The 27,925-nt window shown below is 35.0% G+C and overlaps 1 protein-coding gene across 1 annotated transcript in view; it reads right to left on the bottom strand.

Annotated features, from left to right (window-relative positions):
* Positions 1-27,925, bottom strand: part of CDH9 (cadherin 9) — a 97,919-nt gene that overhangs the window by 46,307 nt on the left and 23,687 nt on the right. Inside the window, exon 2 of the mRNA XM_051612096.1 lies at positions 22,122-22,437. Within this exon, the coding sequence (XP_051468056.1) occupies positions 22,122-22,349 (228 nt within the window). The 5' untranslated portion in view covers positions 22,350-22,437. The remainder of the gene's footprint in view (positions 1-22,121; positions 22,438-27,925) is intronic.

Genomic DNA, 27,925 nt, shown 5'->3' with positions numbered 1-27,925 from the left:
TTAAATAGGAATATATGTGGAATTTTATAAGAAATCATAAGTATATAATATACATTGTATTGGAAATTTTATCTGGAATGTTATTTTAATATAATTTTGTTTGAAAATGTGGGTAATAATGTAGTAGTTATTTTTAAACCTGCTAAATGTTTTTTCCCAGGCAGTTCTGCTACCTAAATAATCTTTCAGAAACTGCAAACTGACTAAAAGCTAGCACTTTATATGATTGCAAATTTTGCTATTTGAAATTGTTCATTCCTGCAAACTCTTTCTAGACCTGGAGAGTTGGTCACCTGTGTAAAAGAGGTCCTATATACTAAAAGAAGACAGATGTAGATGAGCAGCAGAGATCCAGGCTGTGAATATAGTGTTAGTTTGTCAACCTCGTTTTGATTGCTCGTATTAGCAACCCTGCTGGTAATCCAGGGTTGATGACCTCTTGAAATGGGGTTAAGATGGACAAGTAGAAAGAGCAGTGATCTCTGCTAACAAGTGGTTCTGTAAAAAAGTCACATCTGTCCATTGCCATTCCCAACCGTGCTCCTCAACTATACATAGCTCCTCAGAAAACAGGTTAATTTATCATTCTGTTTAAACTATCTATAAAGATGTCAAGTAGCTCAAACTGTGATGGGTATTTCAAGCTTCCTACTTATCTCGTGTTTCTACCAAATAGTAAACAGAATTTTCAATCATGATAAATTTGGGAATAGACTGATTTTCCAGCAATGAGAAGTCCCACCTTCTATTACCAATTTTCTATTAGTGCTTGAAGTACAGTTGCAAACTTACTCTACATGCAACAGTTTCTAAATCCCATATATGTTTTATTTTGCACTTCACATTCATTAGTCTGTAGCATAATTTTGCAATATAAAAGGTTTTGAAAAAAAAGGGACAATTTTAGTATTAAAAAATACATAAATTAAACAAAACTTTATCTATCATCTTACATAAATTAATTACTAGCTGTGTTAAACAGAATAATCAAACCATTTTCTCACTACATTAGAATTACATAATTGCAAAACCTGCTTTTAATTTATGAGACAGTGTAACAATTTCAGACTGCTGATGTTTATGCAAATTCAGTATAGGGCATATATATTTTTAAATGATTTTGCAGTTTAATTTTGACCAATCTGTATTGTGTTTATAACTGACAATCTTCTATAAACTGCCCAAATATATTGAATTTATAATGTAGAAAATTATTTCAGCTTTCCAAATGTTAATTGTTCTGTAGAGAATGTTCAGAAAATCACTGACAGAAAATCACATGAAAAAAATGAGGTGTATTATAATGTTTACAAAATATCATGCTCTTTACTCACTAAAACCAAGGAACAAGAACAGACACATTTTCTCAATCCCATTTACAATTTCAGTTTTTAATACACAAAATTGTTTATGGATTATTTTTATTTTATTTTAATAGCAAACTCTTTCTGTGTGTGAAAGGAGCTCAGATGTTCCAACTGGAAAAATATAATATTCCTACATTTGATCTGATGTGATCTTTGACTGCTGTGGTTTCCCTAGTACTTTTCACAGACTCAGCAGGTCTGTGAAGATCTGTGAGGAATAGTAATTACTGTTTAAATATTTTGCTTTGGTTTACTCTGCCTGGTCCTTTTTTCTCTATTTAGGGTGGAGTCCTGAAAGTCTATATGGATGGAAAATGAACTTGTAAAATGCATTTTTTTTCTCATATATTATATTGTTCATTCTGAAATTTCTATGAAAAGCTAGCAGACCAGAGGAGAGCCATTAAATACTTTGATAAAGAAAACCAAACAAAAAAAAAATCCCTAACCAGATTTTAGATTACTCAGTCTATAATGAGCATACAAAATAACAAATTGCATCCCCATTCCATTCAGTATTCTGCATCATGTAATTTGAAATGCATTGAAATGAAGACAGAACTTCATGAAGATACACTGCTGAGTATCTTAATTTCTTAATAATTTCTTGCATACATTTCTTTTTTCTTTAGTCTTCTGTGTAGCTGGCTAAACATATTCTCAGTTTTTCCTGAGGATCATCAGAGACAAAGACATTGGTAATGGTTATGGGAGTCACAATTAGCTCTTTCTCTAACAATATTTGTCTTACAAATATGAGCATATTTATAAATGTTCTCTCAATCTTTTTTCTTTATTTACATAGGAAAAGTATGCATCTCAATTTAGCCTGTCTATCCAGTTCTCTGAAACGGAATTTTAATGTGATGTGATAATTGAGATCTTGATGTTCTCGAAAGAAATCTTGACATAAATTTACATTGGTCCCTGTTATTGTAATTTCCAATAAGTAAATGAATAGACAAACAAGAGATTATCTCAGATGCCTGCAGCATAATTCTATTTCCTCTAAATTAAGTATGCTGCTCCTTTGGCTTACACTTCACCCTCATGTAGCACTCAATATCTATCAGCAGATGGTGGTTATAACCCATATCTGCCTGGTTTCAGGAAGTATTTTATTTAACTATGCATTCTTAGTATGCCCAAGGCTAATCCATAACTTCTCTGAAAACTACTGTATTTATACACAACAGAGAAGATATCTCATAAATTATCAAGTTCAGGAATTGGCTTGGAACGCCAAAAGAAAACATAGAGCAAAAATTGCCTTAGAATAGAGTTCCTTAAAGGCCCACATTTAAAAGTACTGGACTGTTTTTTATTAATTCAATTTTAATTTACTACATTTCCTGTAGACTCTACAGCTGATCTGTTTTCAGCTCTTTGCAATAGAAAATAACTCTTTTTAAGTTAGGCAGTCATGTTATCAATGGAAGAGGGCAGAATCAATGGATGCAGTTAACAAATTATATAGTGATATGAATGAATTTTCCTGATTTAGAAGCAAGAAATTGCCAGACACCGTTTAGATTTAATTTTATTTGCAATCTATTTCTGTACAACTATTGTTGCAGATGAAAAGGGGGAAAAAAAGAGTAAGATGAGCTACTTAGGACTAGTGAGATTGTTATGAATAAATAGAGTGAAAACATTAATTTGCTTGCCTAAATTCAGAAAAGAGGAAAGATTTCTCTTGTGGAGAGGGTTAAGGGGAAAGGAAGGATGAAGACACATCAAGGGGAGGGTACTTTCATGTCTACGTTGTGGTAGGTATTGTACTAATGCTTACAACTTAGGTGGCTTATAGTGTGCCTCTGTATCATGATACAGAAAAAGTGTTATTGCTACAGATTTTTTTCATCCACTGCCTCCACTCACACAGTTTTCTCTGGCAGAAGAATCCTGATACCCCATGGTCCTCTGCCTCAGACCTTACTTGCCTCTAAATGCCTTTTAGAAAGCGTGAACAATGTGTTGGGGGATTATTGTGGTCAAATGCACTCCTTTTAGTGTCACTAAATCGGTACATCTGTGTATTTAAGTGGAAGATAAAGATCATGCTGATTTCTGTATTACTGCAATGAAACTACTAGCAGATAACAAGTGAACCTCTTCAACGGTCTGTTAAGTATACAGGATTGAATGGAGCTGTAACTAGAATGCGGAAACACATGGGAGGAACACAGGGCAAAAATGCAGATTCTTAAAGTCAGATTTGCTTGTTTTTATATGTCATAAACTTAAAAAATAGATAGGCAAGTGATTGATATTTGACCTGGAAAACAAATGAACTCCTGGGCATGCCCAGTACCCCACCCAAATGCCTGAAACTCCAAACTGTCTAATATCCTTGGCACACATTTCGGAGAGCAGAGACTCCTACAGTCTCAGCTAGATGTATTTGATCTCCTCAACCTGGGTCAGTGAAGAATGGAAGGAAAATGCAAAACTGACTCTTTATTATCATGGGGAAGCAGTTCTGGGTCCCATGGTTTAGGTACAGCTATGGCATGTTACCTTTCTTCCTGTGTACACTGTCATCAGCATTGCCTTGCATATTTTGCAATACTGTACTTGAGTGTTCATTGTTACTTGCTATTAACTGTTGTGTATATGTAGAAGTAAGAAGTTCTTTGAGCAAAAATCCTACATTAGAAAATTTTAATGTCCTTACAATATTTTTTAAATTTGACTTGTAGAATTGTGAAGGTATTTTCAAAATTTATTTTGATTTCTATGATAATTTAAATGGTTTAATTCCTTTTTTCATATTATAGCTACCTGAAGCAATTTCTAAGGAGTCTAATGCAGTATTCTCTGTTATTAGTGTTATAGAGGGGAGATTGAGGTGAGATATTAGGAAGAAATTCTTCACTATAAGAGTGGTGAGGAACTGGAATGGATTGTTGATGCCCAATCCCTGGAGGTTTTTAAGGCCAGGTTGGACAAGGTTTTGTGCAACCTGGTCTAGTGGTAGGATTCCCTGCTCAAGGCAGGGGGGTTGGAACTAAATGATCTTTAAGGTGCCTTCCAACCTTAATGATTCTGTGATTCTACAGTTTCTTTCCACCTTCATAATTAAGATGAGATTGTTTTTACATTTACACAAAACATTGCAAATGCTAGTAATCAGTTTGTGTATACTAGTATACATATTTTAGATGGTTGGAGCAATAGTCTATTGCATATCTTTGTAAATTTTGGCTGCAATAGAGTTTTGTTTAAATGTGCGTAATTCAAAGATCTTCCTTAAAAGAAGACATTAGGCTTTGCTTGCTGGTTTTTGCTGTTTGGGTTTTTTGTTTGTTTGTTTGTTTGTTTGTTTGTTTTGTAGATTGGTTGGAGTTGTTTTGGGGTCATTTGTTGGTTTTTTGTTTGTTTGTTTCCAGTCACTGGAGACACAACAATAAAAACGTAAAGTCAAAATGGTGCTAGTTATTTTGGTTTGAAGCTATCACAAGTCAGCAGGGGAAACTTGGAAGCTGTAAAAGTCAAAGAATTTTTTAGCCCCTGTGAAATTGAAGGGTGAACCAAGAGTTACATTGGTATTGACTTTTAATACCAAATGTATTTCCATTTAAGGTTTTGTTAAACTGTAACAGAGATGCTCTAACACATCTCTGTTCTTTTTATATTTCATGTGTAATTTACACTTCAGATGGAAACCATTCTCCCTCCCCCCAGAACACTTCATATTCAGCCTCTTAGTTCCAAGTACAATTAAGGTGTTTTCCACATGGCAGACACAACTTTACCTTTGCAACAAAGTGTTTTCCCTAAAATCGCTTATTTTATGGCTTAACGCAAGACTCAAGCTATGTATAACTTCAAGTTGAAAAACTTCTCCGTAAGATTAACATAATGAAACCTTATATTAATAGTTTGACAGCTATAAAATGTTTGAATTTTGGCTGTAATATATACAGACCTAGTGACTCCAGAAGAAGAGAAACAGTAACATGGCATAAAAGATCAACTTGGCAAAGTGTCATTAACTAAGATTTAATTTGATTCTTTCAAATATGCTTATGTTTTCTAGAATATGAAAGCAACAAGCATACATAGTAAGGAATGGGAAGGAACAGGAAAGCATAAGCTATTCAGTGTGTCCAAAATGACCTTTTCAGAAATTAGAGGGAAAAATGTAGAGCATAGGAGGTGTAGAAGGTATGCGGTGACTGTACTTTTAGGATTCCTCAAACGTATTTTAATCACAGTTTCTAGCTAACACTCCTGGGGTGAGGGAAGAAACATGCAAAATACAGAACACAAGCTCATGTATATGTTGCTTTAAAAGAGCTATGTGCCTATTTACCTTACATTTCTATTCGTATATGGTGATTGTACTGTGCTATTTATTCTGAAGCTGCGGCATAGAAAAATACCAAGTTTTCCAATATGTAATAAAGCAGAATTGACTGGACCCCAGGAAACTTGACTGTGATACCACTGTATGTTTACTCTGAGTAAAGAAGGTTGTGCATATAGTGGTGGGAAAGGAGACAGCATATGGGAAAGGGGATGGATATTTTCTAAAAGAAAAAAAAACAACACAAAACCAACCAAACAAACACACACACACATACACAAAAAAGTAAAATAAGCAAAAAAAGTAAAAAACCAAAATACTTAAAATAAGATCTTGTATCATCTCAAACAACCCTAAAATCTCACCAAAGATATGTGAATGCTAGTGACAGAATACTAACCAGTGCTCTCACTGTATGATACAGCATCACCAGCAGCTCAGCCAATATTCTCCTTCATTAACATTTTAACTAATTAAAAGCTCTAAAGATATCTTAATAACTGCAGTAGTTCTTCATTGTGGATTGCCATAGCAGTATCTGAATTGCTTTACTTTACTATTTATGTGCATTTAATCTAAACTTCTATGTGTGTGCAAAATGGCAATGTATTTACTTGACTTGATTTTGTGACATCAGCACAAAATTCTTAATTAAACAACCAAACTCTGTGTGTGATGGTAACCTAAGTGACTGTATATTAAACAAGGAAAATGACATTTACTTTTCTTATCTTCTGTTTTCTAGCATCTGGTCCTTGTGTTCAGCTGTCTCTTGTTATAAATTCTCTGGAGAATGATATAATGAAAACACTGCTGACACCACCTGCAGGTGCTGGTTTTGACTTAGTAGGTAAGGATAAATCTATTTTTTTTTTCAAGTAGGGTTCAGCAGAATTCTTAGTAGTCTTTTGGTTCTGCTTATACAAACAGAATAGAGTGAAATTCATTCCCTCCACATACATCTTCCCATACCTAGAAGGGAGTCCTGGAAACCAGAGCTGTTTTCTCAAGTGCCTCTTTCCCCTGCATACCTTCTACACCTCCCTACATGCTCAGTTGTAGTCAAATCTGGAAAAGTGGTTGCATTCTTACTTCTGCACAAATAATCGGATTTCAGAACACATACAATTTGTTTCTTTCTTCTCCTCTCTTTGTTCTTCAAATCAACAGCTGGGTTGCAGATTTTCAGCCTAATGAAAAGACCCAAACTGTTTTTAATTGTTTGCCATACCCTGTCATTTCTCTGTTCAAAACTGTGAGATAGAGGTTTACAGGAAGTGGCAATAGTTATCATTTATGTCCACAGGTAAGAAATTATCACATCACAACATCAAGCACTGTCGCTTTTAATGAATCCCTGGAACAAGTGGTAAATCCATCATTATTTTAAATAATTCACAACCAGAAAGGGTTTTTTTCTCATAGATTTTTCTCTTACCAGAAACTTCTGAGTGAGATCTGTCTATGTATGTATGATCTCTCTCTCTGTTTGAGAGACACTCAAAATACACTGTATTACTAAAAGATGGGCACAGAAATAAGCAGGTATAAAAGCTCTGGCCCTGGAAATAACATGAGTTTATCATGGATATAAACATCCCTTACTCTCCACAGAACTAATTGATCTGGGCTCAGCTCTACACTAAATGCATATGAAAAATACTCTAGTAAGGGAAACCAGTGGTTTGTCTAGCAAAGTACTTTTTCTCAGTGGCAATAGGAGACGCTGGTTTGAAAAGCCATGCAAGTCTAGTTACTGTAATTTTTTTCTTTTTACACTTCTTGTCCCCTCAGACCCAGCATCTGCATCTGTCAGATTAGAATAGGGATGTTAGAGGGACATATGGGGGCATCTTTTTGTTTTGGTTTTTGTTATCGTTTTATGAATCTGGTGTCCCTGAACTTTAGTTATCCATTGTCCTAAATTTGGACAAGTACTGCATTGACAAGTTATACCAAACTCAATGATACTATATTGTTTCCAGTAATCCACAATGATCTGAAGAATATACTAGTAACAGGAGTATTTTACTACTTTTAATCAGAATTTTATATGTTTATACACATATATGTATGTATACTTGTAGACAGATGTTTGCAGATCAAGGCTGAATGTCTTTTGGGAAGTCATACAACATAATACAAAAGTAATAGAGTAAGATGTCAAGATATGAAGCAATATGATCAGAGTCTTTTTTTTTTTTTTGCTTAAAATATGTAAACAGGCTTCCAGGTTTGCAGCACCAAGCAAACAAAACCAGACTGTAGGTCTGCTGTTTCAAAGGAAATGTCTCAGATTTTTCCTAAGCTGTTCAACTATGTGTTTCCAGAAATAATAAAAATATTTAAAGACTTTTATTATCTTTAACAAATATTCATTTTTACATAAAACCATTTAAAACTAAAAAAAGTTGCATGCTTAGTGATTCACAATGGTCTCTACCACAAAGCTTCAAATCACAATTTTAAAAGATCTATTTTTCCTAAGATCCTACTTTGCAAACCGTATTTTGTGGACACCCTACACAACACATGAAGAAATCTGTTAATTCCTCAATACTCATTTTAGAATGTGGTTGTTAAATGGTGACTCTTTAAATACCCTAAATGTTTATTTAAACTCAACTTTCAAATAAACAGTAGTGGAAGTTAGGTAAGGTCATTGCTTGACTTAAAACACCACTAAGGTTCTTTGCTACTGCTTACTTATTGGCAAAGTTAACAACACAAAATGAAAGACTGCAATAAATTTTAATTATTAAGCTGTTTCTCTGTTTTGCAGTGAAAGTATGCTGTAGTTATATATTTTGCCTTTTCCTCAGGCAATTTTCTGCCCCAGGCATGCTCCAAGACACATAGATGCATGCCCAACTCTTAGTGAAACCCAAGAAGTAGATTCTCAGAAATAAGTATATCAAAGCTTAAGATTTGAAAACAGGTTGGGGTATAGTAAACACCAAGCCTTGAACATGTGTTATGATAATATACCCTCCTAAGTGAAGCAATTGTTTCAAGAAGAGTACACTGAAAACCAGTAGTTAAGAAATACGTAGGGTTTGTTGGGGGTTGTTTGGGGTTTTTTAAGCTTTTTTGCTTTTTCTTCTTTTTCACTGATTTTATATTTACTGAAATTTGCATTACATACTTTCATGATCCCCTTAAATCTTGTTTTGAAGTACCACCATTGGAAGGTCATCACTGTAGTGATAGCAAAGACAACATGGTAACTGAAATATTATCAAAACAACTTAATTTTCCTTGCACAACAGAACCTCCTAAGTGTAATGCCGTTTGAAGGGGCCCCGAGATGACCTTCAGGTCCCACATTAACCACAAGTTGACTGTACCTGTCTGATTAAGCATGAAGGACTGTGGCTTAGAGAGAAGCCAGGATAAAGCTGCCTGGGATTTCAGACGAAATGTCCATGAAAGAGAAGTAGAGCCTAGAGAAGTTAAAAGTCCAAAACCAAGCATAAAGCCATGCAGACTAATAGCATTACATCATCAAGGGTGTTTTTAATTTGATATCTGATTCTGCAAGCTAATCAGATGAAGAGAGATTAATATGGAGAAATTAGACAATGCTGGAGTTATTTAAGAGGTTTTTTTGTTTGCTTTTTTAGATTCTCAGAGTAAATATTAATAAAAGAGAAGCACAGCCGAAGCTGCGCCAAGGGTGAGTTAAAATAATGTCAGCTTAACAGCATGGATATTCAAAGCATTTGCATCTGCTTAAAGAAGATAAAAATCTGAATGTATCAATGATCATTTTCTATAACTTTATGGAAAGAAAATACTGTTTTGGAAATCGGTGTTTTCAATGCTGACTGACAGCAACATTTGCTGAAATCCATTTTGTCTCAAGAGTTACTCTGTACTTTGGAGAAGCCCATAGCATGCATAGTAAAACTGATTGTTTTGCTGATTATCTTATGACTTATCTGGAGTAAAATGTTAATCATGATCTTGTTGATTTTGTTAATGTTCAAGTAAAGATGTCAGAAGTGCTCCTTTTTCAAATGTTTTTTACTCAGTGTGTGCAGTCCTTTCTGTTGTGATTTTTGCTTCATATAAGTAACCCTTGCCATTGTGTTGAATTTGTACCTGTGTAGTGGCTATTCAGTTCTGCATTTGTCTGGCTCTGTGACCTCATGCCATTGTTTCAGCAATTCCGCTACAGTTTCTCTTCAGAACAACAGGTATTGTGTCGTGACCTGCCTCACCATAGGTACCCTTCATTTGATGTGAGCTACTCTTACATATTCCACTGAATCATACTTATCGATATGGAAATTACTCTTAATAATTGTAGCACTATAAGGTTTTATTATCATTGTGAGGCTTTATTGATCCTTTTCTCCTTTATTGTCATCAAAGAAATAAGAAAAAAAAATGTTATATATATATATATATATATGCACATATACATATATGTATGTATGTGTATATATGCCTATACATATATATGTATATTTATATACAATACCTCACCTGGAATACTGTGTCCAGTTCTGGAGCCCCCAACACAAGAAGGACAGAGTTTCTGGAGTGAGTCCAGAGGAGGGCTAGAGCACCTCTGCTATGAAGACAGGCTGAGAAAGCTGAGTAGTTCAGCCTGGAGAAGAGAAGACTCGAGGAAGAACTTGTAGCAGCCTTCCAGTACCTGACGGGGCCTACAGGAAAGCTGGGGAGGGACTTTTGACAAGGGTATGTAGTGATAGGACAAGGGCTAATGGCTTTAAACTGGAAGAGGGTAGATTAGGTTAGACATTAGGAAGAAATTCTTTAGTGTGAGGGTGGTGAGACACTTCAACAGGTTGCCCAGGGAGGCTGAGGAAGCCCCATCCCTGGAAGTGTTCAAGGCCAGGCTGGATGGGGCTCTGAGCAACCTGGTCTAGTGGGAGGTGTGGGAACTAGATGATCTTTTATTTCCCTTCCAACCTAAATGACTCTATGATTCTATTTAGGTAGATAGATAGATAGATAGATAGATAGATAGATAGATAGATAGATAGATAGATAGATAGATAGATGTGTGTGTGTGTATACTTATAGTTTTTTAGAAGCATAAAATTATTTTAAACTGTGGGGTTTTTCTTTTTTTTTCTTTTTTATTTTTTTTTTTGTTTACACACTTCGAAGTTAGACCAGATTTAATCACCTGAAGCACAAAGACAATTAATTGCAGTAGCTCTGATAGTATGAAAACAGAATGGGTCATTCCTTTTTTCCCTCCATTAACAGTACTTTTGAACAACTGAAGATTTTCTTCACTTCATGCCTTTCTGCATGTGATTTTAAATTTTCATATGGAATGGGTAGGAATCCCAGTGTGGCCTCTTCCACCTCACAATTACTAATCCATACAGACATGAATGTATTTTCATGTTCTGTGGAACTTAGACTGTTAAAAAAACCAAGCAACCAACCAACCAAAAAAAAACAACACAAACCCCAACCCAACAACAAACAAAGAAAAAAACCCCTTCAATGATTCCTTTCACTTTCTTGCAAGAAACCTGCTTACATTTACTTTCAGTGACAATACATAAGTAAAGACCTGCTTTGCATGCCTGATTTCTCTTTACATTCACTTTAGTGTCCACACCATTTGTTTATATCTAATAATACAGGTTTTAAAATTAAAGATTAATATACATGGCTATTATTTTAGTTGTGTGCTACACAGAACACACAGTTAATTTTTCTTTTTTTTTTTTTTTAAAGTATTGATTTAAAGGATCTGTAAAGAGCCAAGATAAGCAAATACTTTCTATATTTTGTTTTTCATTTTTTAATTCAGTCTTGTCAGTCAGCTGTCTGACCCAGTTACATTTGAACATTTAATGCTCTGTTACTTCCTGGTATTTGACAGTGTTTATTCATCACAAATGCTTATTAAAAAGACAAATATGCTTACTTCCACAATCCCTGTAAGATTGAACTGTCAGAAAAACATCACTTTTAAGGCTTGTGTCAGTAGTTGAAATGTTTTTAAGTGTGATACAGTAGTGTTAGTTCCACTTAAGCTGCATAGAAGTTGCAAATCATAACTTTTTTTATAAGAACTAAATTTATTCTCAATTTTAAGAAACTAAATGTATTTCAGCTCTTAATCAGAAATATGTAGCAACAGCTAAATATACAAGGGGCAAAAATGGCTGTAGGTGGTGACAACAAACACATTTAGGTAACTGCATTTAATAAATGCTTAAGTAGAGGTACAACACTATCCCACTTCATACTCCTGTGTTTGTTATTTTTATGACTTAGCAATCATTTATATTACAAGTTCAAGAATTCAAGGATTGCTCACTGGGTAGGTAGCTATTAAACAGTTAGGATTTGTTTTTTTCCTCCTTTTCACAGTGTGTTCTGATACCTTATTCAATTAAATACTTCCAAGATTCACTTCTGGTCAGATGTCTGATTCATTACTGTTTTCATTATATTCTAGAACTATTTTTGTAATATTGTGTGGGAGCACCTCATATATAGAGACGTTCTGAGGAAAAGTTTCATTAGGATGAAAGTGTTGGCAATTACATTTTACAGATGGAAAAGATATAGAAAAATATACATAAAGCAAACATTAAATCATATTCATTAATTATTTCCAGCATAATCTGTTTTTTAAGGTAGGATTTGGGCTAAAACATTATTCCTGTAGCTGAATCAACCATTCCAAAGACCTCTTGGAGATTTTGTTAAGAGTTCTACAACTTAAAGAGAGGGGAATTGGTGTAATTTCTTCTTAAGTTCCCTCTGCAGAAATAGAGAACACATAAAGCCAATTTCTTTAAATTTAAGGGTAAAATTAATTTAATATTATCAGCCTGATTGTCATTTCCTCACACTCCCAATGGACAAAAATGGTCTGATGGTTTTCATCTGAAATGGATACTCTTGTCCCTGAACTGTGAAGTAAGTTAGGGAGGATCTTACAACTTCTGAAATGTTCATGGAGGCTTGAATGCTCTCTCAATCTTTTTCTTACACTCTGATGTGTCAGAACAGAAGAAAAAAAAAAAAGAAAAGTTTTCAGCACAGTTTTTGACTGTAGATTGATGTAAGAGAGATCAGAAGCTAGTCAAGTGTGTTGATGTTGCTAGAGAAATACATCTAGCAAGGATTTGACTGTAGTTATGTATTTCTGAACAGATAAGAGATCAGAGATTCCTCTTCTGATTGATACCCAGCATAGTGTTAAATCGACTAATTATACTGGCTAAACTAATATATTTTTCAGTTTCAAGAAGGCTGAAATGTGTGATGATTCTGGCAACAGACAGGATTTGATGTATCAGACACATACAGGAAGAAAAGACTTGCTGTACTTGACAGTTGGTTGTTGACAGCCCCTCTGTTCATTTTCAAGGTCACTGTTCATAAAACTTTCTCTGACAGACAAGATATTAAACAATACCATCCTCGGATACAGTCAAATTGCCCTTTCTAAGTAGTCACACATTGATTTGCTCTGATGGCTTTTGCATTTTTTTTATCACCAGACTGGCAGATACCAGTAAACCATAATATAGTTGAAACACTTCCCCTTTTCAGAATCACTCTCATAACGTAACCAGTACAATAAATATACAACATCATGAAAAGTATCCTGTGAAATGCATTTTCCTCACCCTCCCTCCTTTTCATGAGCAATAAATGATTGCCTGATAACAGATAATGATAGGTCTGCAGATTGTCACTAGTCTAATCTTCACTTCCCACAGGCTTAAAGTTGCAAGCCTGAGAAATGCTAGCTTATAATATAAGTTATAATAAGAAATTAAGGCTATTCTGTGGATAATACTTACCAACTGTTGCAGGTTCTTGAGCCAAACAGATCTTTGAGACAGACCTGCTTAGGCCTTTTAGTATACGGAACTTGCAAGACCAAGAGACTTAATCTCTGAGAAACTAGTTTCTATTAAAATGAAAATTGTATTTAAATAGCAACTGGGAATTGCCTCTGGAGACAGAAGGTAAGTCCATTCTTCATTCCCACTTTGTCTTTATATTGGGGTTTTTTAACTTCGAGCCTTGCTTTTCGTTATCTTGTCAACACCCTCCATCCAGGCAAACTCCACAGAGGGGACTTCAACTGTGTGGGTCCCAGACCCCCATTACTGTTGTCTTCACCCACCCCATGAGCACACTCAGGAAATCCCCGGGGAAGGAGAACTGTGTCTAAGCAAAGAGCAAGTATTGTAGCGAACAAAAAACTACACTTCACGTAGTAGCCTTTGCTTACATCAGGTAAACATAATTTTTCCTCACTTGTGAGGACAAACATGGACGGAGAGAGGAAAAAGGGAAAAGAATTGGGGAATATTAATGATTTCCCTTTACTGAATTGTCTTATACTGGCTTTGTCTTTAAAAGTAGCTGGGTAATTTTTCAGATGTCCATATTTATGCTACGGATAAAGCTGTCACTTAACCTTGCTAAATTCTCAAAAATTTTCTTGCAAATTTTCCTTTTTCCATTAAGTGCAAAGGCACATAATTGGCAGCTTTCTGCTTCTTTTTTTAAACTTGAAAATCATTGAATACTGGATGTTCTGCCGAGGAGAGCAGAGGAGAGCGAGGTTGGGGGAGGTGAAGGGGAAAGGAAAGGGGAAAAGAATGAGTTTGGAATAAACAATTTCATAATTTCTTTTGTCTCTGAGTTTATTCTTGGGTTAGTTTTGTTTATCACAAGGAGTTTAGCTAATTCAGCATTTGAACTTGAAAACCATATGCAGACTTCTTGAAAACAGAGCAGACAGTAGTCTAAAGAGATGATACGTGCCATCCTCCTTCTGCCAGGTAGTCAATGTGGAATTTCTGGCACGTTTTTTTCTGTTTGTCATTAAAACCTTCAGTATCAAGATAATCCTGTCACTCTGAGCGATCTTTGTCTAGTACTTCACTGTATTGACTGTTATGTACCATCAAAAATCTTTTCCTGATGTTGAGTGTAACTGAGCCTTATGACTACATTAAACCGACTTCTTGCCCTGAAATCACAAGAACTTAAGATTTATTTTTCTTTATGCAATTAAAGAAACAGAAGCTGTCAGATCTCATGACAGTTGTTCTGTCTGTTCCAAACAATGCCAATTCACCCTTGTTATGCATATGTTTGAAGTCTCTTATCATTGCTGTTGTTTTCAGAAATGATATTTACGTTTGCGAAATGTAATGTCCAAATTAGATTAAAAATTCTAGCTTCAGTTTACCATGCAATGGAGCATCAAAGATACCTCATTTAAACTGTTTACACTTGGGTGAGGCATGATGAGATTAGATTTCTTCACTATTTTGGAAACTTCAATTAAAAAAGTATTCAGTTTTTCAGAAATGAACAGCTGTCTTTTCTCCAAAAGGAAACAATGCTATTAGTTTTGCGAGATGTAGCATTTGTCTTTCACCATTTTCTTCTCTCGCCCTTCACCCTTCTTTTTAAAAGTAACAATCAAATTTTATTGAAACCTTTTATTTTTACTTAATTTGACAAAAAAATGAATTTTATTTCCAGCAATTTTTCAACAAGGTTTATGTTAGATGCCTTCAAAACCAGTTATTTTTAAACAAGTAAAGCTAAAGCTCTTCACTGGCATTTGTAGCTAAGTTATACATGTATCTGGAGACAGGGGCTTGTTGCAGCATTTTTTTTAACCTATTTTTTTTTGTTTGTTTTATGATCTGCCAGTTTCCATTTCAGTTTTATTTTGGGGATTCATCAACCTAGAGATATGGGTGCTTAAAACTATATTAAATGTTTTTTGAAAAAATGTGTTCACTGAAGAATGCAATGTAAGTGGAAATAAATTATTAATATATTAATTTTGGAATTGGATAGATTTTCCATTTATTATTATTTAAAACATCAGTAAGAGTCTTCTTTCATCTTTCTTTGATCTTTTTCTGTCCTTATGATTTCTTTTCTGTTTTGATACACCATTATTTCTGCAGTATTCATTCAAAGATAAGGAAAAACTTGGGGTCTGAGAGAGGAAAGTAGACAGGACGAGACCCAGGAGGCTCCACTAATTTTTCTTCTTTAATCTAAAAATACTGATTTTATTTTAAGAGCGGAGATTTATTCTATAGCATGCTAGATGGAACATGTTAAGAATGTGATGAGCTCTTCCTGTAGTTGAATTGCATCTCTAAATTATTATATGTCAGCAACATATGATTGTTTATAATTCTATTGTTTTTTTAAAAAAACTTAATCATACTGCCAAGTCAAAAAATAGCAAAAAACCATGCTGGTTTTAGAAGCAATTAGGTGCTGTTCTGAGTGCAACAGTTTTTTCAAATGAGACAAGTGGGGTGCATCTGTAACAGTGGAGAGCACACTTGAAACACTGAAAAGATAGAGCAGCTGTATGTTCTCTCATCCTAAAAATAGGTGGTTCTTAAAGTAACTCTGTGGAGGGAAAATAAGTTCTGTAAAGAAATCCTTAGGGATTATTCCATAAATTGACTAAAGGCACAAATGAAAAAGCAATTCTCAAACATACTCTAAAGTCAAGCTTAAGATAAAATTCAATACGTAAAGAAAACAATAGCAGGTAATTAATAAAAACATATTTCTGCCACAGATGAAAACACTAAGCTTCAGGATGGGGAAGCTGAAGTTACTGCAGAGTTTGGCACTGCAGCGTTGTGAAAAGCCGGTGCAGTGGATCACTCATTTAGGCCACAAGCTCTTTCCTTCCTAACTGCTCAGAGCAGAGGCTGAGAATAGCCAAGGCTGCTGCAAGGTGGTTATGGATGAACTGGGACAATAGTAATTGAGTAAGGGTTTCACTTATCCCATTATCCAACTTCTCTACTGCTTCGCATATTTAGAGGGAGCCTACTCTGGAATTTTGTGGTGTACCAACAGCCATCAGCAAAGTAATGTGAATTACTGTTTTCTGGTATTAGTACATTTTTGGTCTATATTTGCAAGGAAATACTATCCTATTCCATTAAATAAGAAAAAAAAAAAAGCAACATTGATTATAATGGGGCAATTGAGTGAAGTTTTGCATTAAATAACAGCAAGTCTGGTGATGTTGGTAGTTCAGTGAGACTTCTTGAATTGTCACACAAAGTTCTTTTGGTCTTATCTCTCTCTTTTCTTGTAGGACAGACCATATTAGACAACCTCACTTGTAGGTGTCTGAATATTTGTAAGTGCAGACTACAAATAAATGGTTGCATTTAAATATATTGTGTACCCTGCCTCCATCCCCCAAGCCAAAGTGAAACACTCCCCCAAAACAAAACAAAAAAGCCCCATTGTCTGAATATTTTTCTTTTCACTTTTTGTCTTTTAATAAGAAACACAGACAAATGCCATTAATCAGACTTGCTGGTTAACCGGAGGTAGAGCAGAGATTGTTTTCCTCAGCTTGCATCCAATTTAAATGATGCTTACGATATGCAAGGCCTAGTTCTTTTATTTGTATGGAAGTTATTAAACAGGATGTTATTCATGGAGTAGCTAATTTTGAAGAGTGTCAGTTATTTTTTCTTTGATTTTTTGTTTCCTCTTTATTTAGAGCTTCCAGGTGGTATACAATAATCTTTTTTTGTTGTTATTGTTTTTTTATTGCTTTTCAAATTTTGGGATGTGATAGGTGTTTGATTGTACAGTTTATGATTGTTCTAACATATATTACATGGAAATTCACACATTATCTGCCCATCAAGATTACCAGCCTTTGATTAGCAAAGTGCCTATTTGATATAAAGGAGAGATTAGCTTTCATGTGAATGAGTGACTTAAAAGGAGAGAAAATCTCAAATCTTCTGAAATCACCAAAGCATATTGTTGCAAATGATAAACAACTCCATTTTCCAAAATGGTTGATGTTTGTTTAGGCCTACTTCTTGCCCCCTAGGGATATTTCATAAGTCAAAGAGTTAAAGACATGCCATATTTGGCATTTTCCACAACTAATGCCTAATCAGTGGGTAACAAGTAAGTTATTTAGAAATGGAGGCACATAAAATCAGTATTAGCTTTGGAAAACAGAACTAGTTATCCCTAAAGGGCTATTTGGTTAGAGCCTCTATGTATTTTATTAGCCTTTTAATTTAATTAATTAACATCGTACCCATCAATATTTTAATACTTTCTAAATCACATGTTCTTTTAAAAAATTATTATCTCTTTGGATTTGTTGCTTAGGAGATTAATAAATTTGGTAGACCTTTTTTCTGACAAAAGATCAGTGGTTTAGCTTCTGTTTCTTAGATTCTGTTTGGGTCTTAAAGTTAGTAACAACTGAGAAATTGGATTAATGGCCCCTCCTTAGTGGAAGAAAAGGAGATCCCAGAAATTAAGGAATGTCTCGGTATGTTGCACAGGTGGTTTACATTTTCAGCCCCTTTGCATTTCACAAAAAATTGCCAGTTATTTTCTTCTCCCTTAAAAAAAAACAACAAACCTTCTCTCATACATTTAACTCTGTTATAATGTAACCCATTTGTGGGGTTTTTTGTGAGTTCTTAGTAGGCAGAATGAGCTTCACAGTTCCCTTCACTGCATCTGCTGAAAATTTCTCACACTGATGATCTCTTTGAGATATTCAGCATTCACACTAGGCAACAGGCACCCTGAAAGAATATGGTCATTTTTATGACTTAGAAATTTCAACATGTTTTTCTTGACAAATTTTTTAAACAGGATGCTGTGATACTGCCTACTTTACCAGTGTCTGTCCGAATATTTCAATTGCAAACTCTTCAGAGCAAAGTTTATCTCCCTATGCATTTTTTTATACAGTACCTGGCATGATGGAGCCACTGGTTTCTCTAAGCATTTCCTGAATATATTTTAAAAGGATAAGAAATTGAAGGGTGTCATAAGCAGCTCTTGCCTTGTTGCAGGTAATAGCACCTAAAAAACTTAAAGACTTCTTCTGCATTTTATTTTTATTTTTATTTTTTTCCAATTACCAGTATATGAGACAGATGGGTCCTCTGAGTTGAGAAGAGGATGTGTGATGGACATATTGTAGGTTGTCTGGATTTACCTTTAGTCCCATCACATTCATAAAGCCATTGCTCTGCATGTACGCTCTGTCCCTAAAGGGTGGTTGGTGATTTAGGTCTGCTCTTTGAGTAGTTTCCTTACTACAGTTGCTCTAGCCATGAAGTCTTTTTGCAGGTGTTTGAATATTAACTTCCTTTGCTCATCAAACAATATTTTTTATTTCTGCTAAGGGCATTAGATGCACTTACCGTTTTCCATTTTATGTCACCTATTATCACTACCACTAGCTTTGTCTAAAAGCTATCCAACTATAATTTGGAACATAAGCTCTTCTCTAGTTCTTCAGAGTCTGTCAATGCCATGTTACCCCTGTCAGCAGCCTGGGAGCTGTGCACCAGGTTTGCATGAAGTTCTTTTATTCGTCTACCTTACAAGTACACCAGGCCTCTTTTTTAGTTATTCATGGCACAGGGTGAAACTATCCACAAACACCACTTAGATAAACAAGACCATGATTGCATCTGCCAGCTCTAACTGCCTAGATTAGTCTGGCATGTGCAGGAAAGAAAAAAAAAATCAGTGATGATAGAGCTGTTAAAGACTTTCCAGTTCTTGGAAGATATTTGGAAAGGAGACCAGAGGATGAGAATAACCCAGGTAACAACTGCTATTTGGCCAGAGTTATGGGGAAAGACATCTTCCCAGGTCTCCTTGGCTAGTGAGGCTATTGGCTGCTGAACATGTAATTTAAAAAAAAAAGCTACTTAAGATGATAACACCTCAGATGTGAGGGAGAAACTCCTCCCTTCAGAGATGTCAGACACTGAGCGGGGCCTGAGCCCAAGCACCCTCATAGCACCCTCATAGTGGGAAAACTGCCCGTCAGGACAGTCCAGTGGTCAAAGCAAGTGCCCTGCTTTCCTGGGTCCCTGCTGCTGGTCTAAGCTAGCTTGAGGGCTGAATAGTGGCAGTGAGAGGTGTGTGGATGTCACAGAATAGCTCTCTGACCTGTGTACTCATCCTTCTTTGTAAACAAATTTTATCCCTTTATGTCATACTGAGTGATTCTACCCTACTGCAAATAACAAGATGTACTCATAACATAAGTTCAGAACTCATAAAGCATCAACAATGTAGCATCACTAACAAAACACAATGACCTAACAGATTCAATTAAAAAAAAAATTGAACTAGGAAGTCATTTTTAGTATTATGACTATGATCCCTTACAAGTTTTATTCCTGATAAAATTTCTTAATGCAGTTCATTAAATTTTTTGTAGAACATTTAATATTCTACCCCAGTAATCCTTCTGCCTGTGCATATCCATATTAAAGAGGGACTGGATAAGAATACTTGCTATGAACTAGTCCCTATGGGTTGGAATAAAAGTACTCTCTCTTCACACATACCAGTGTGCTAATTACCATCACTTTGAGCAGGAGAATACTAAACCTGAGATTTAAGCATTTCTCAGAATAATATTGTTCAAAAAAGTAGCTACTCTTTCTAAAGAAAAGAAATTCCTTAGTTGACTTCTCGTTGTAGCAGCTCCCTCTTGGTGCTGTATGTCACGTGTACCTAGGATAATTTGAGCTAACTCAAATGGATTTACTGTGGTTGTATATCACTGAGGACATAACTATGATAATTTTGTCATGTCATGAAGTGATCAAAAGTTAATACAACCATATGGAGTTTATCACTTCTTTCCAATTCCATTTCTTTGGTACATGGGGTAATATTTGGGATTATTTCCTTCCGTTTAGAAAATCAGTAATGCTGACCTCTCCATTAGGCCATCCATCTCAGCATGTTATCTGAGTTGTAAGAAAGGAATAATCTTAGACCCAACTACTGAACAGCTGCTTGTTTTCTTTCCTAGACTTAGCTCTATAGTAATAAGGTCCGATGGCTTTTAGTTAGTTTGGAATAAGTGCAGAATAAGTTTGCATCTGTTGCAATACACCGTGTAGACATTCCTTGTGAGAAACAGAGATGATGATGTCAGTCTTGATGTAAGTCTAATATATTTCAGGTGTAGAATGGCATAGGTGACTTGGAATCCATTCATCTATAGCAGTGGGACTGAAACTGGAATCAGCTCTTATGTTTGATACTTAGTTCTCTATTACTTCTTTCTATTTTTCAAAAAAGTATTTCTGTGAGCCTAGGTAGAACTTATGGCTATGAAAATTGTATTACTGTGTACTTTATTGTATGTTTTCTTTGCAAGTTTACTCAATACTAAAGGATACTTCCAACAAAAAGACTTAATCCTTTATTGAAGATCCCTTTGCCTACAACAAACTTTCCTAGTTTACACACTAGCGATAAGATTATCGGCTTTCATCTTATTTTTGCTACTGCAAGTCAGAATTAATTTCACAGAAAACAGAATTGTATGGGTGTGGTGTTCGTATAACTGAGTTCAGAATCAAGTTTAAAGTCACCATGGTTGGCTTCTTTGACATTTGTTTCTAAATAAGGAGATTGTTTCCGTACTTGCAGATGGTACCTCCCATGACCAGAGATATTAGCAAATGTTCAAAACCCTTCTGGTATCTTTTGATTAAAAATGTAATTTTTAAATTAAAAAGTTTGGTAGTTAAGCACCAGAAAGTGGGAGAGCTACTTGAGCTAGTGACAGCATTGTGGATGAATGACAGAAGCTGGAAGATATTCAGATAAACATTTCCCTAATTTGTAAGTCATTCTTCGTGGTTGATGTGTGTATTCTAGGTCTCTCCCAAGATTGCTTACTTTTGCCAGACGATGAGGAAAATCCATGGATGGTGAGACTCAAAAAAGGGCTGAAAATTTGGAAATATCCGAGCTGTGTGTTATCAGAAAATGTAGGACTGCAGATAGCTGGAAAGTAGAGTTGCTGCTGTTGATAATATCTGCTGTAGATAGGTCTCGAATGGATAGTCATTAAAACCATTAAGTAAGTTCATTGCAGAAATTATGAAAACCAGATATTTTTTACCCCTTGAATGCTTTATCCATACTTAAAACCATGCATAAACAACAATTTTAATATAATAGAATTTATATTTCATTTGGGGAAGTACACATCCAAGTATACAGGCAAATGCCATGAGTTAGATGAATGAAAGCATAACTTCTCGATTCCTTTATCTAATATTTATGTTTAACAGTTGAAAATTGGAAATGGTTCAGTGATAAAACTTGCATAGGCATATGTAAGAAGAAATTGAAACATTTTAATTTTAACAGTTTCCTATATTTTTTCACTAAACTACATAATTTCTCCCACACCTTGGAATGATCATTGTTCCCTCAGGGTGTCCATGATGTATTTTGTTTGACCTTAAGGAGATATTGGGACCATTGCTGTATAAAAAACAAACAAACAAAAACAACTGTGGAGAAGGAGGGAAAATACCATGGTTGTCAGATGCATCATTCCTAAAGAATCGTTTAAACACAAGGCTTACCTTGCCCACATATTGTGTATCTGGACCTGTGTATTCCTCCAGCAAGAAAAACTGGTTCCACATCCAACCACGCTTGCTGCGGTGCAGTGTTTTTCCACTATTCTCTGACAATCCTGTTATCCTTTCATTGCGTGAGTGCTTGTTAGTCCTTTTTTGGGATGGCACCATATGAATCACATGAAACACAGAGCTCCAAAGCAAAACTGTCAGGAAGGAGTAAATCCTCATAATTACAGTGATGCTGTTAGCCTCCACTCCTCTAATAATTCACCAAAAGAATTTTTTTCAAATGTTATATTCCTCTTGTAAGTTGGACCTAGCAAATGGAGAAAAGTATTGGAATAAGTTGCAACATTTATTTATTTTATTTTCCCCCAGGCCATGGCCTCCCTACAAACAGGAACACCAGCAGACTAGTGATCATGACAATAACCCAGGAAATTGCATAAACCATGAAAATAAAGACCATTTGTGTGTTGCATCATTTTCTTGAGACAACTGCATGCAAGAAGTATTCAGAGAGTTTTCAGTCAAGTTATTTAATGTTTCCTTCAGTCTCTCAACTGTATATTGACAGTAATTTAAAACACACTCTGAATAAAATACTTAATCTTAAAATTTTAGTGACCAGCAGTATCCTGATAAAATGAAACAACCAAAATAGCAAGAAACCTTCCAATCTAATGTCTCCCAGGTCGTCTTGATTTTAACCTCTCCTACTGTCTGTGCAGAATTCTCTGCAAATCTGAATTTTCTGTTACTTCATGATTTATACTACCCCTTCTTCCCCTTTGCTATCCCCCAATTGTACAGAGGATCTTCTCTTTCTGCACAAAGGAAATAGTAAGACAAAACTGAAAGTATTATTGATGCCTTCAACAGTGTACTTACTTAAAAAAACAAAGGTACTCGTTAGTTAAGTTTCCATTTATAAGAAACCTGATGAGGTTAACAAAATTCTGCATGTGGAACAGAATTATGCACTTGGAATGTATTTTAATGTTTCCCCTCCTGAATTAATGGAAATTTTTATTATATAGAATCTTATTGTTACCATTTTTTTTCTAAAATTGGCACACGTTTTGCGTTGAAATTTGTAAACCAAATTTAATCCAAACCAAATATTTTTTAAACCCATACTCTTTATTTGGCAATAAAACTGAGGTGCCTGACGTCCAAACCTGTGTTTTCTGTCAAGCCTGCTTTTGCTGTAGGATATTATTACCTGAGATGTAATTTTGTATTACAGAAAGCATAGGAAAACAACTCAGCAGCAAAAGTATAATTTGTTTTGGGAATCCTAGTCCATGAAGAGTAATAGTAACAGGAAATCACAAAAGCTGGAAATTTTAGAAAACTGAAAATTAATAAAATATACATACCTGTCTGCCTTTCTCCTATAACTCAAAATTACTAGCAGCTACTTTCACTATTTCACTTTGGGTCTTTTTTGTTTTGTGGGCTTTTTTTGTGTATCTTGTTTGGGATTTTTTGGGGAGGGTTTTTTGGTGGTTTTTTTTCTTCTTTGTTTTTAATGGGGGGGAAGGGAGATTTTTTTTGTTTTTAAAACATAGAAATCTTTTTAAACAAGGTGTTTTTTGTGAAAATTATTAGTCAGTGCAGAATAAAAATTATTTCATGGAAGACATTTAGGGAATTGCGTTCTACAGGCTTTAATGTTTGAATTAGAATTATGCCCTTGCGTGAAGCTTTCTTTAAAATGATGATATTCTCTATGGTCTCAGTATCTTAACTAGCAATGCTGAAGAAGGATCAAAGTCTTAGTGTTTTAGTATCTTCAAACAGAGTTTTAGCTGATCAAGAAATGAAGGCTTGGAATATTTATCACTTTCTAACATCATATTAAAAAAACAACAATACACAATTATTTAATAGGTGACAAATTCATGCAGAAAATCTTGGATATAATGCAGAAAAATTTGCTTTCTTTTACTTCTTTATTTTAATTGAAGAATCAAAGCACAAAGTAAATTAACTTTATTTGCATGAAAACATACATGTACCTGGATCTTGGCATACATTAGTGGATGTATTTTCTTTGAATTCTGTAGATATATTCAAAACCTTGTTTTGTCCTTTGTAATGCTCATTATGTTCCTGTTGATGCAGAGGGGCAAAGGGGGATTTTAGTGTGGCTAATTTAACACCAGTTAACTTTGATGTTAACTGGAAAACATGTAGTGTACATGATAATCTTGGTTTGTGATTGAAATCTACTGGATACAGATCAAAGGAAAAAAAATATTCAGCTACTCTTTATGCATGTTTAAAATTGCATATACTAATTCCCTGTGTAATACATACAGAATCTGTTCGTACTGCTGAATAAAAGTATTTACCAGTGTAGAGCATAATACATGATTGTTCAGATCCTCAAATCCAGCCCACTGCACCATCTGAGGCAGATTGCAGGGCCTTGTCAGCCTTTGTTAATTAAATTCTATTTTAGGTATTGTAGGAAGAAAGTAAGCAGCAAGAGAAACTGCTTGTTCAAAAATACTGTACTAAAAAAAGCAGATTATAAAATTTGTCCAATGTCTCTGAATTCTCTTACTTCTTCTTGAGATACTCTTGCTTGATGTGTCATCAAATAGTGCTCTTTCACAGTTGCATTACAGCATGTTTTGTTGGACTGTAGTTCAGGAATTCATCTCACATACATTCTGAATAATAACATGTTCAAATATTCATATTGATTAAGTTTGAATTTGCTTTTGCTTTGCACATGAGCAATGTGTTGCTACTTAACTAGTCTATATATTGTAGACAGTAAATATATATATAATACTTAACTTTTTTATATATATTTAAAGTCATGACTGACTGATTTCTCTAATTGCTTGGAATGTATCAACTCTTCTGCATTAAAGCAAACCACAAAACAAAACAACAAAAAGTCCTGAAAACAACACATGTAGAACAAAATATTAACACATAATGAATCTATAAAACTACTAAAATTCTTAAAAATACACTTTACAAAACTATGAAGCCTTGGAAGACTGCTTTGAAAAATAAGATATACAAAAACAGTTTGAATTTTTCCTTCAAAATGTCAACTTTCCTTCAAAATATGCAGATTATTTACTCAGGTTTATTTTTATGCTTTCTTGAAACAGAGGGAGGAATAGAGAACGTCAATGTATTTTCGTTTGGTCATTTGGAGATGTGTGATTTCATGTTCAGTTTTGTGATCATTTTAAATGTAAATGGAATTTCCAATGTCAGGTGTTCCATTTTGCTTTTTCAAAACTATGTTTTTCATTTCCCTAAAACGTTCTCTGTTCTTTCTGTCCAAACACTTTTGCCATACTCATTCAAATGCATAAGATCTTTATACTACTCTTTTCTTTGTACTCTCGTAGTCAGCTGTTCAAGTGGGTCGGGAGTCAGATTTGGTAGACTTGGTGTATTTCAATGATGAAGCAAAGGATTCTGGTGTAGTCTTGCAAAGTAAGAGCGTCTGATAAAGCGCCAACAATGCCCTGTGCACAGGTGCTCTGAGACTGCTCTAGAAATTGCTTCCGTGTGAACACCAATTTGTTAACATTTTTTTTTTCTTGGAAGAATCTAGATTTCCTTATTTCACCCTACTCAGGGCAGAATGTCAGATAGGTAGCGTTTGAAGTGGTTTTCAGTGTAGCACTGCCCCCTACTGATTTCCTTGCTAATTAGTCCTTGCTAATTTTACTACTACCGAGAGGAAAGTCAATATCCTTGATGTCAGGAAGGCTAAAACTCAGATTTTGAAATTACAAGTACAAACCAAAAACAAAACAAAAAAACCAAAACCCATATCCCATTATTTCCCACCTTTGATTTTTACAATAGTTGGACGCATTAGGTGCAAAAAGAGAGTTATTATTCTGGGTCAGTATGGATCTACTGAATGTTATGGTAACCACCTATTACAATTTCTTCTAAGAGAAGCAAAGATCTTAAGTCTGAAACCAGACAGAAGAATTTTAAGGGGTTTTGTAAATGATCAAATTATACACACAATTTCTCTCATTTCACTTCTACTTCCACCATTTACTCAGTAAAATGGTCAAATTATTGTTCCAGTCAAACAATGAAAAATAGAGGGTTTTTCCTAGTTGCATCAGAAACTTCTTTTAAGATGAGGTATTGCTGTATTAAACTAAACTTTTTAATGTGTCAAATTGTAAAGAACCTGTATTCTTTCCCCACTTTGCAAATAAAAGGATCTGAGTGGAGGCAATAAATGTTTTTAACTGCTATGGTTTGAGGCATCTGTGGTGGCAGTCGCTCTTTGTAGTCAAGACTCTGATGTCAGAATCTTCCAGTAATTCCAGGTAAATGGATGCTCTCTGTATCAAAAATGTTATTCTCCTGTACACATTTGCAACTGTAAAAATATATCTTTAAAAGTCCTTTAAAAGGGAAAATATTCTATTTAGATTCTTCAGGTGTAGTGTGAAATAAGCCCCGCAGGGATCAATAGCAGGCATTTGTTAGCAATTATGCCAATTTAAATGTTTCTATAGCAATTGCCATGGCAATGTTTCTAATTAGTACAGCACAGTCACTCACAAGCATGACACAAAGAAAGGCTAACCTTCGGCAACTTGATAATGCATCCCACATTAGTTTGATTTATTTGTTAACAGTGAAGTGAAATACTGTTCTAAAACAAAAAAGGTGTAATGCTCATGTGTAGCTAAAAATAGCTGAGTTAGCTGCAGCAGCAGTGCTTCGTATTGCCCTCACTAATCTTTAAATATAAAAAATGCAACTGATGTTGAGAGTAATTCAAACAGTATGTAAAACTGAAATACGTATTTTAGCAGGATATAGCAAGTATAAATCTTGTGTAACCTGCATATATGTAAGCAGTCTCATTGACTTTGGCTGTATTTCTTTTGAAAAAAAAAAGTATCTGAATGCATCTTTAATCTACCTAACCTGAGTACTAAGAACAGTGAATTCTGTGCTCTAACCTGCACGCTGCCACTGATAATACTGACTTAACTAGTGGCTAGATATGTGCCACTGTAAGTTCACTTTTGTTACTTCCCTAACTAATTAAAGATAGTCCAGGTATGCATACACATGCTTCCCCCTGACTGCAGTGCTCAAGTATTTTCTGAGTGCAGTCATCCTATGAAAATAAATACAGACTGTGGATGTATCATTGATGACTGACTTTAAAAAAAGCAAGCTCCTTGTTTTTTTCTTCTTCCTCATCTTTTCCTTCCCTCTCCCCTCTTCATAGGTAAAAATGGAACTTAGGGGTAACTTTAACAGGATTAAAATCAAACAGCCAATTAACATCTTTGACTGACCGCCCATACTGAACCTGGGAGAATAAAGCAAGACCTCTGTGAGAGTTGAAGTAGCTTTTGAAGGATACCCAGAACTCCAAGGACAGATTTCTGACTGTTGAACACTCATTCTTTGAGTGCAAGTACTCAGATCCCATTCAGGCACAGAAACATGGGCCACACTAAAAAAGAAACACTTCCCCACTCAGCAGCTCCCACTGCAAACTTTTTGGATCAGATTCTCAGAACCACATTTTTCCCATTGGGTTGCTTATCTGTTCAGCAGCGTATGCAGTGGAGATAAGCTCAGCTAAAAGTTTTGCCATGAAACAGCTGAAGACTGTTTTTCATGTCTGGACACCAATGCAGGTTCCCTTAGCTACATAAAGCAAGGAATCACAAGAACATAAATAAAATTTTAGAGAATGTAAACTATAGCAATTTATGTTGCAAAATGTTTGTTGAATTAATGCCTGTAGGCAAACAAATCTAAGGTTT

The sequence above is a fragment of the Apus apus genome, chromosome 2 (assembly GCF_020740795.1).
Source record: "Apus apus isolate bApuApu2 chromosome 2, bApuApu2.pri.cur, whole genome shotgun sequence".
NCBI lineage: Eukaryota > Metazoa > Chordata > Aves > Apodiformes > Apodidae > Apus > Apus apus.
This window is presented reverse-complemented; position numbering and strand designations above follow the sequence as displayed.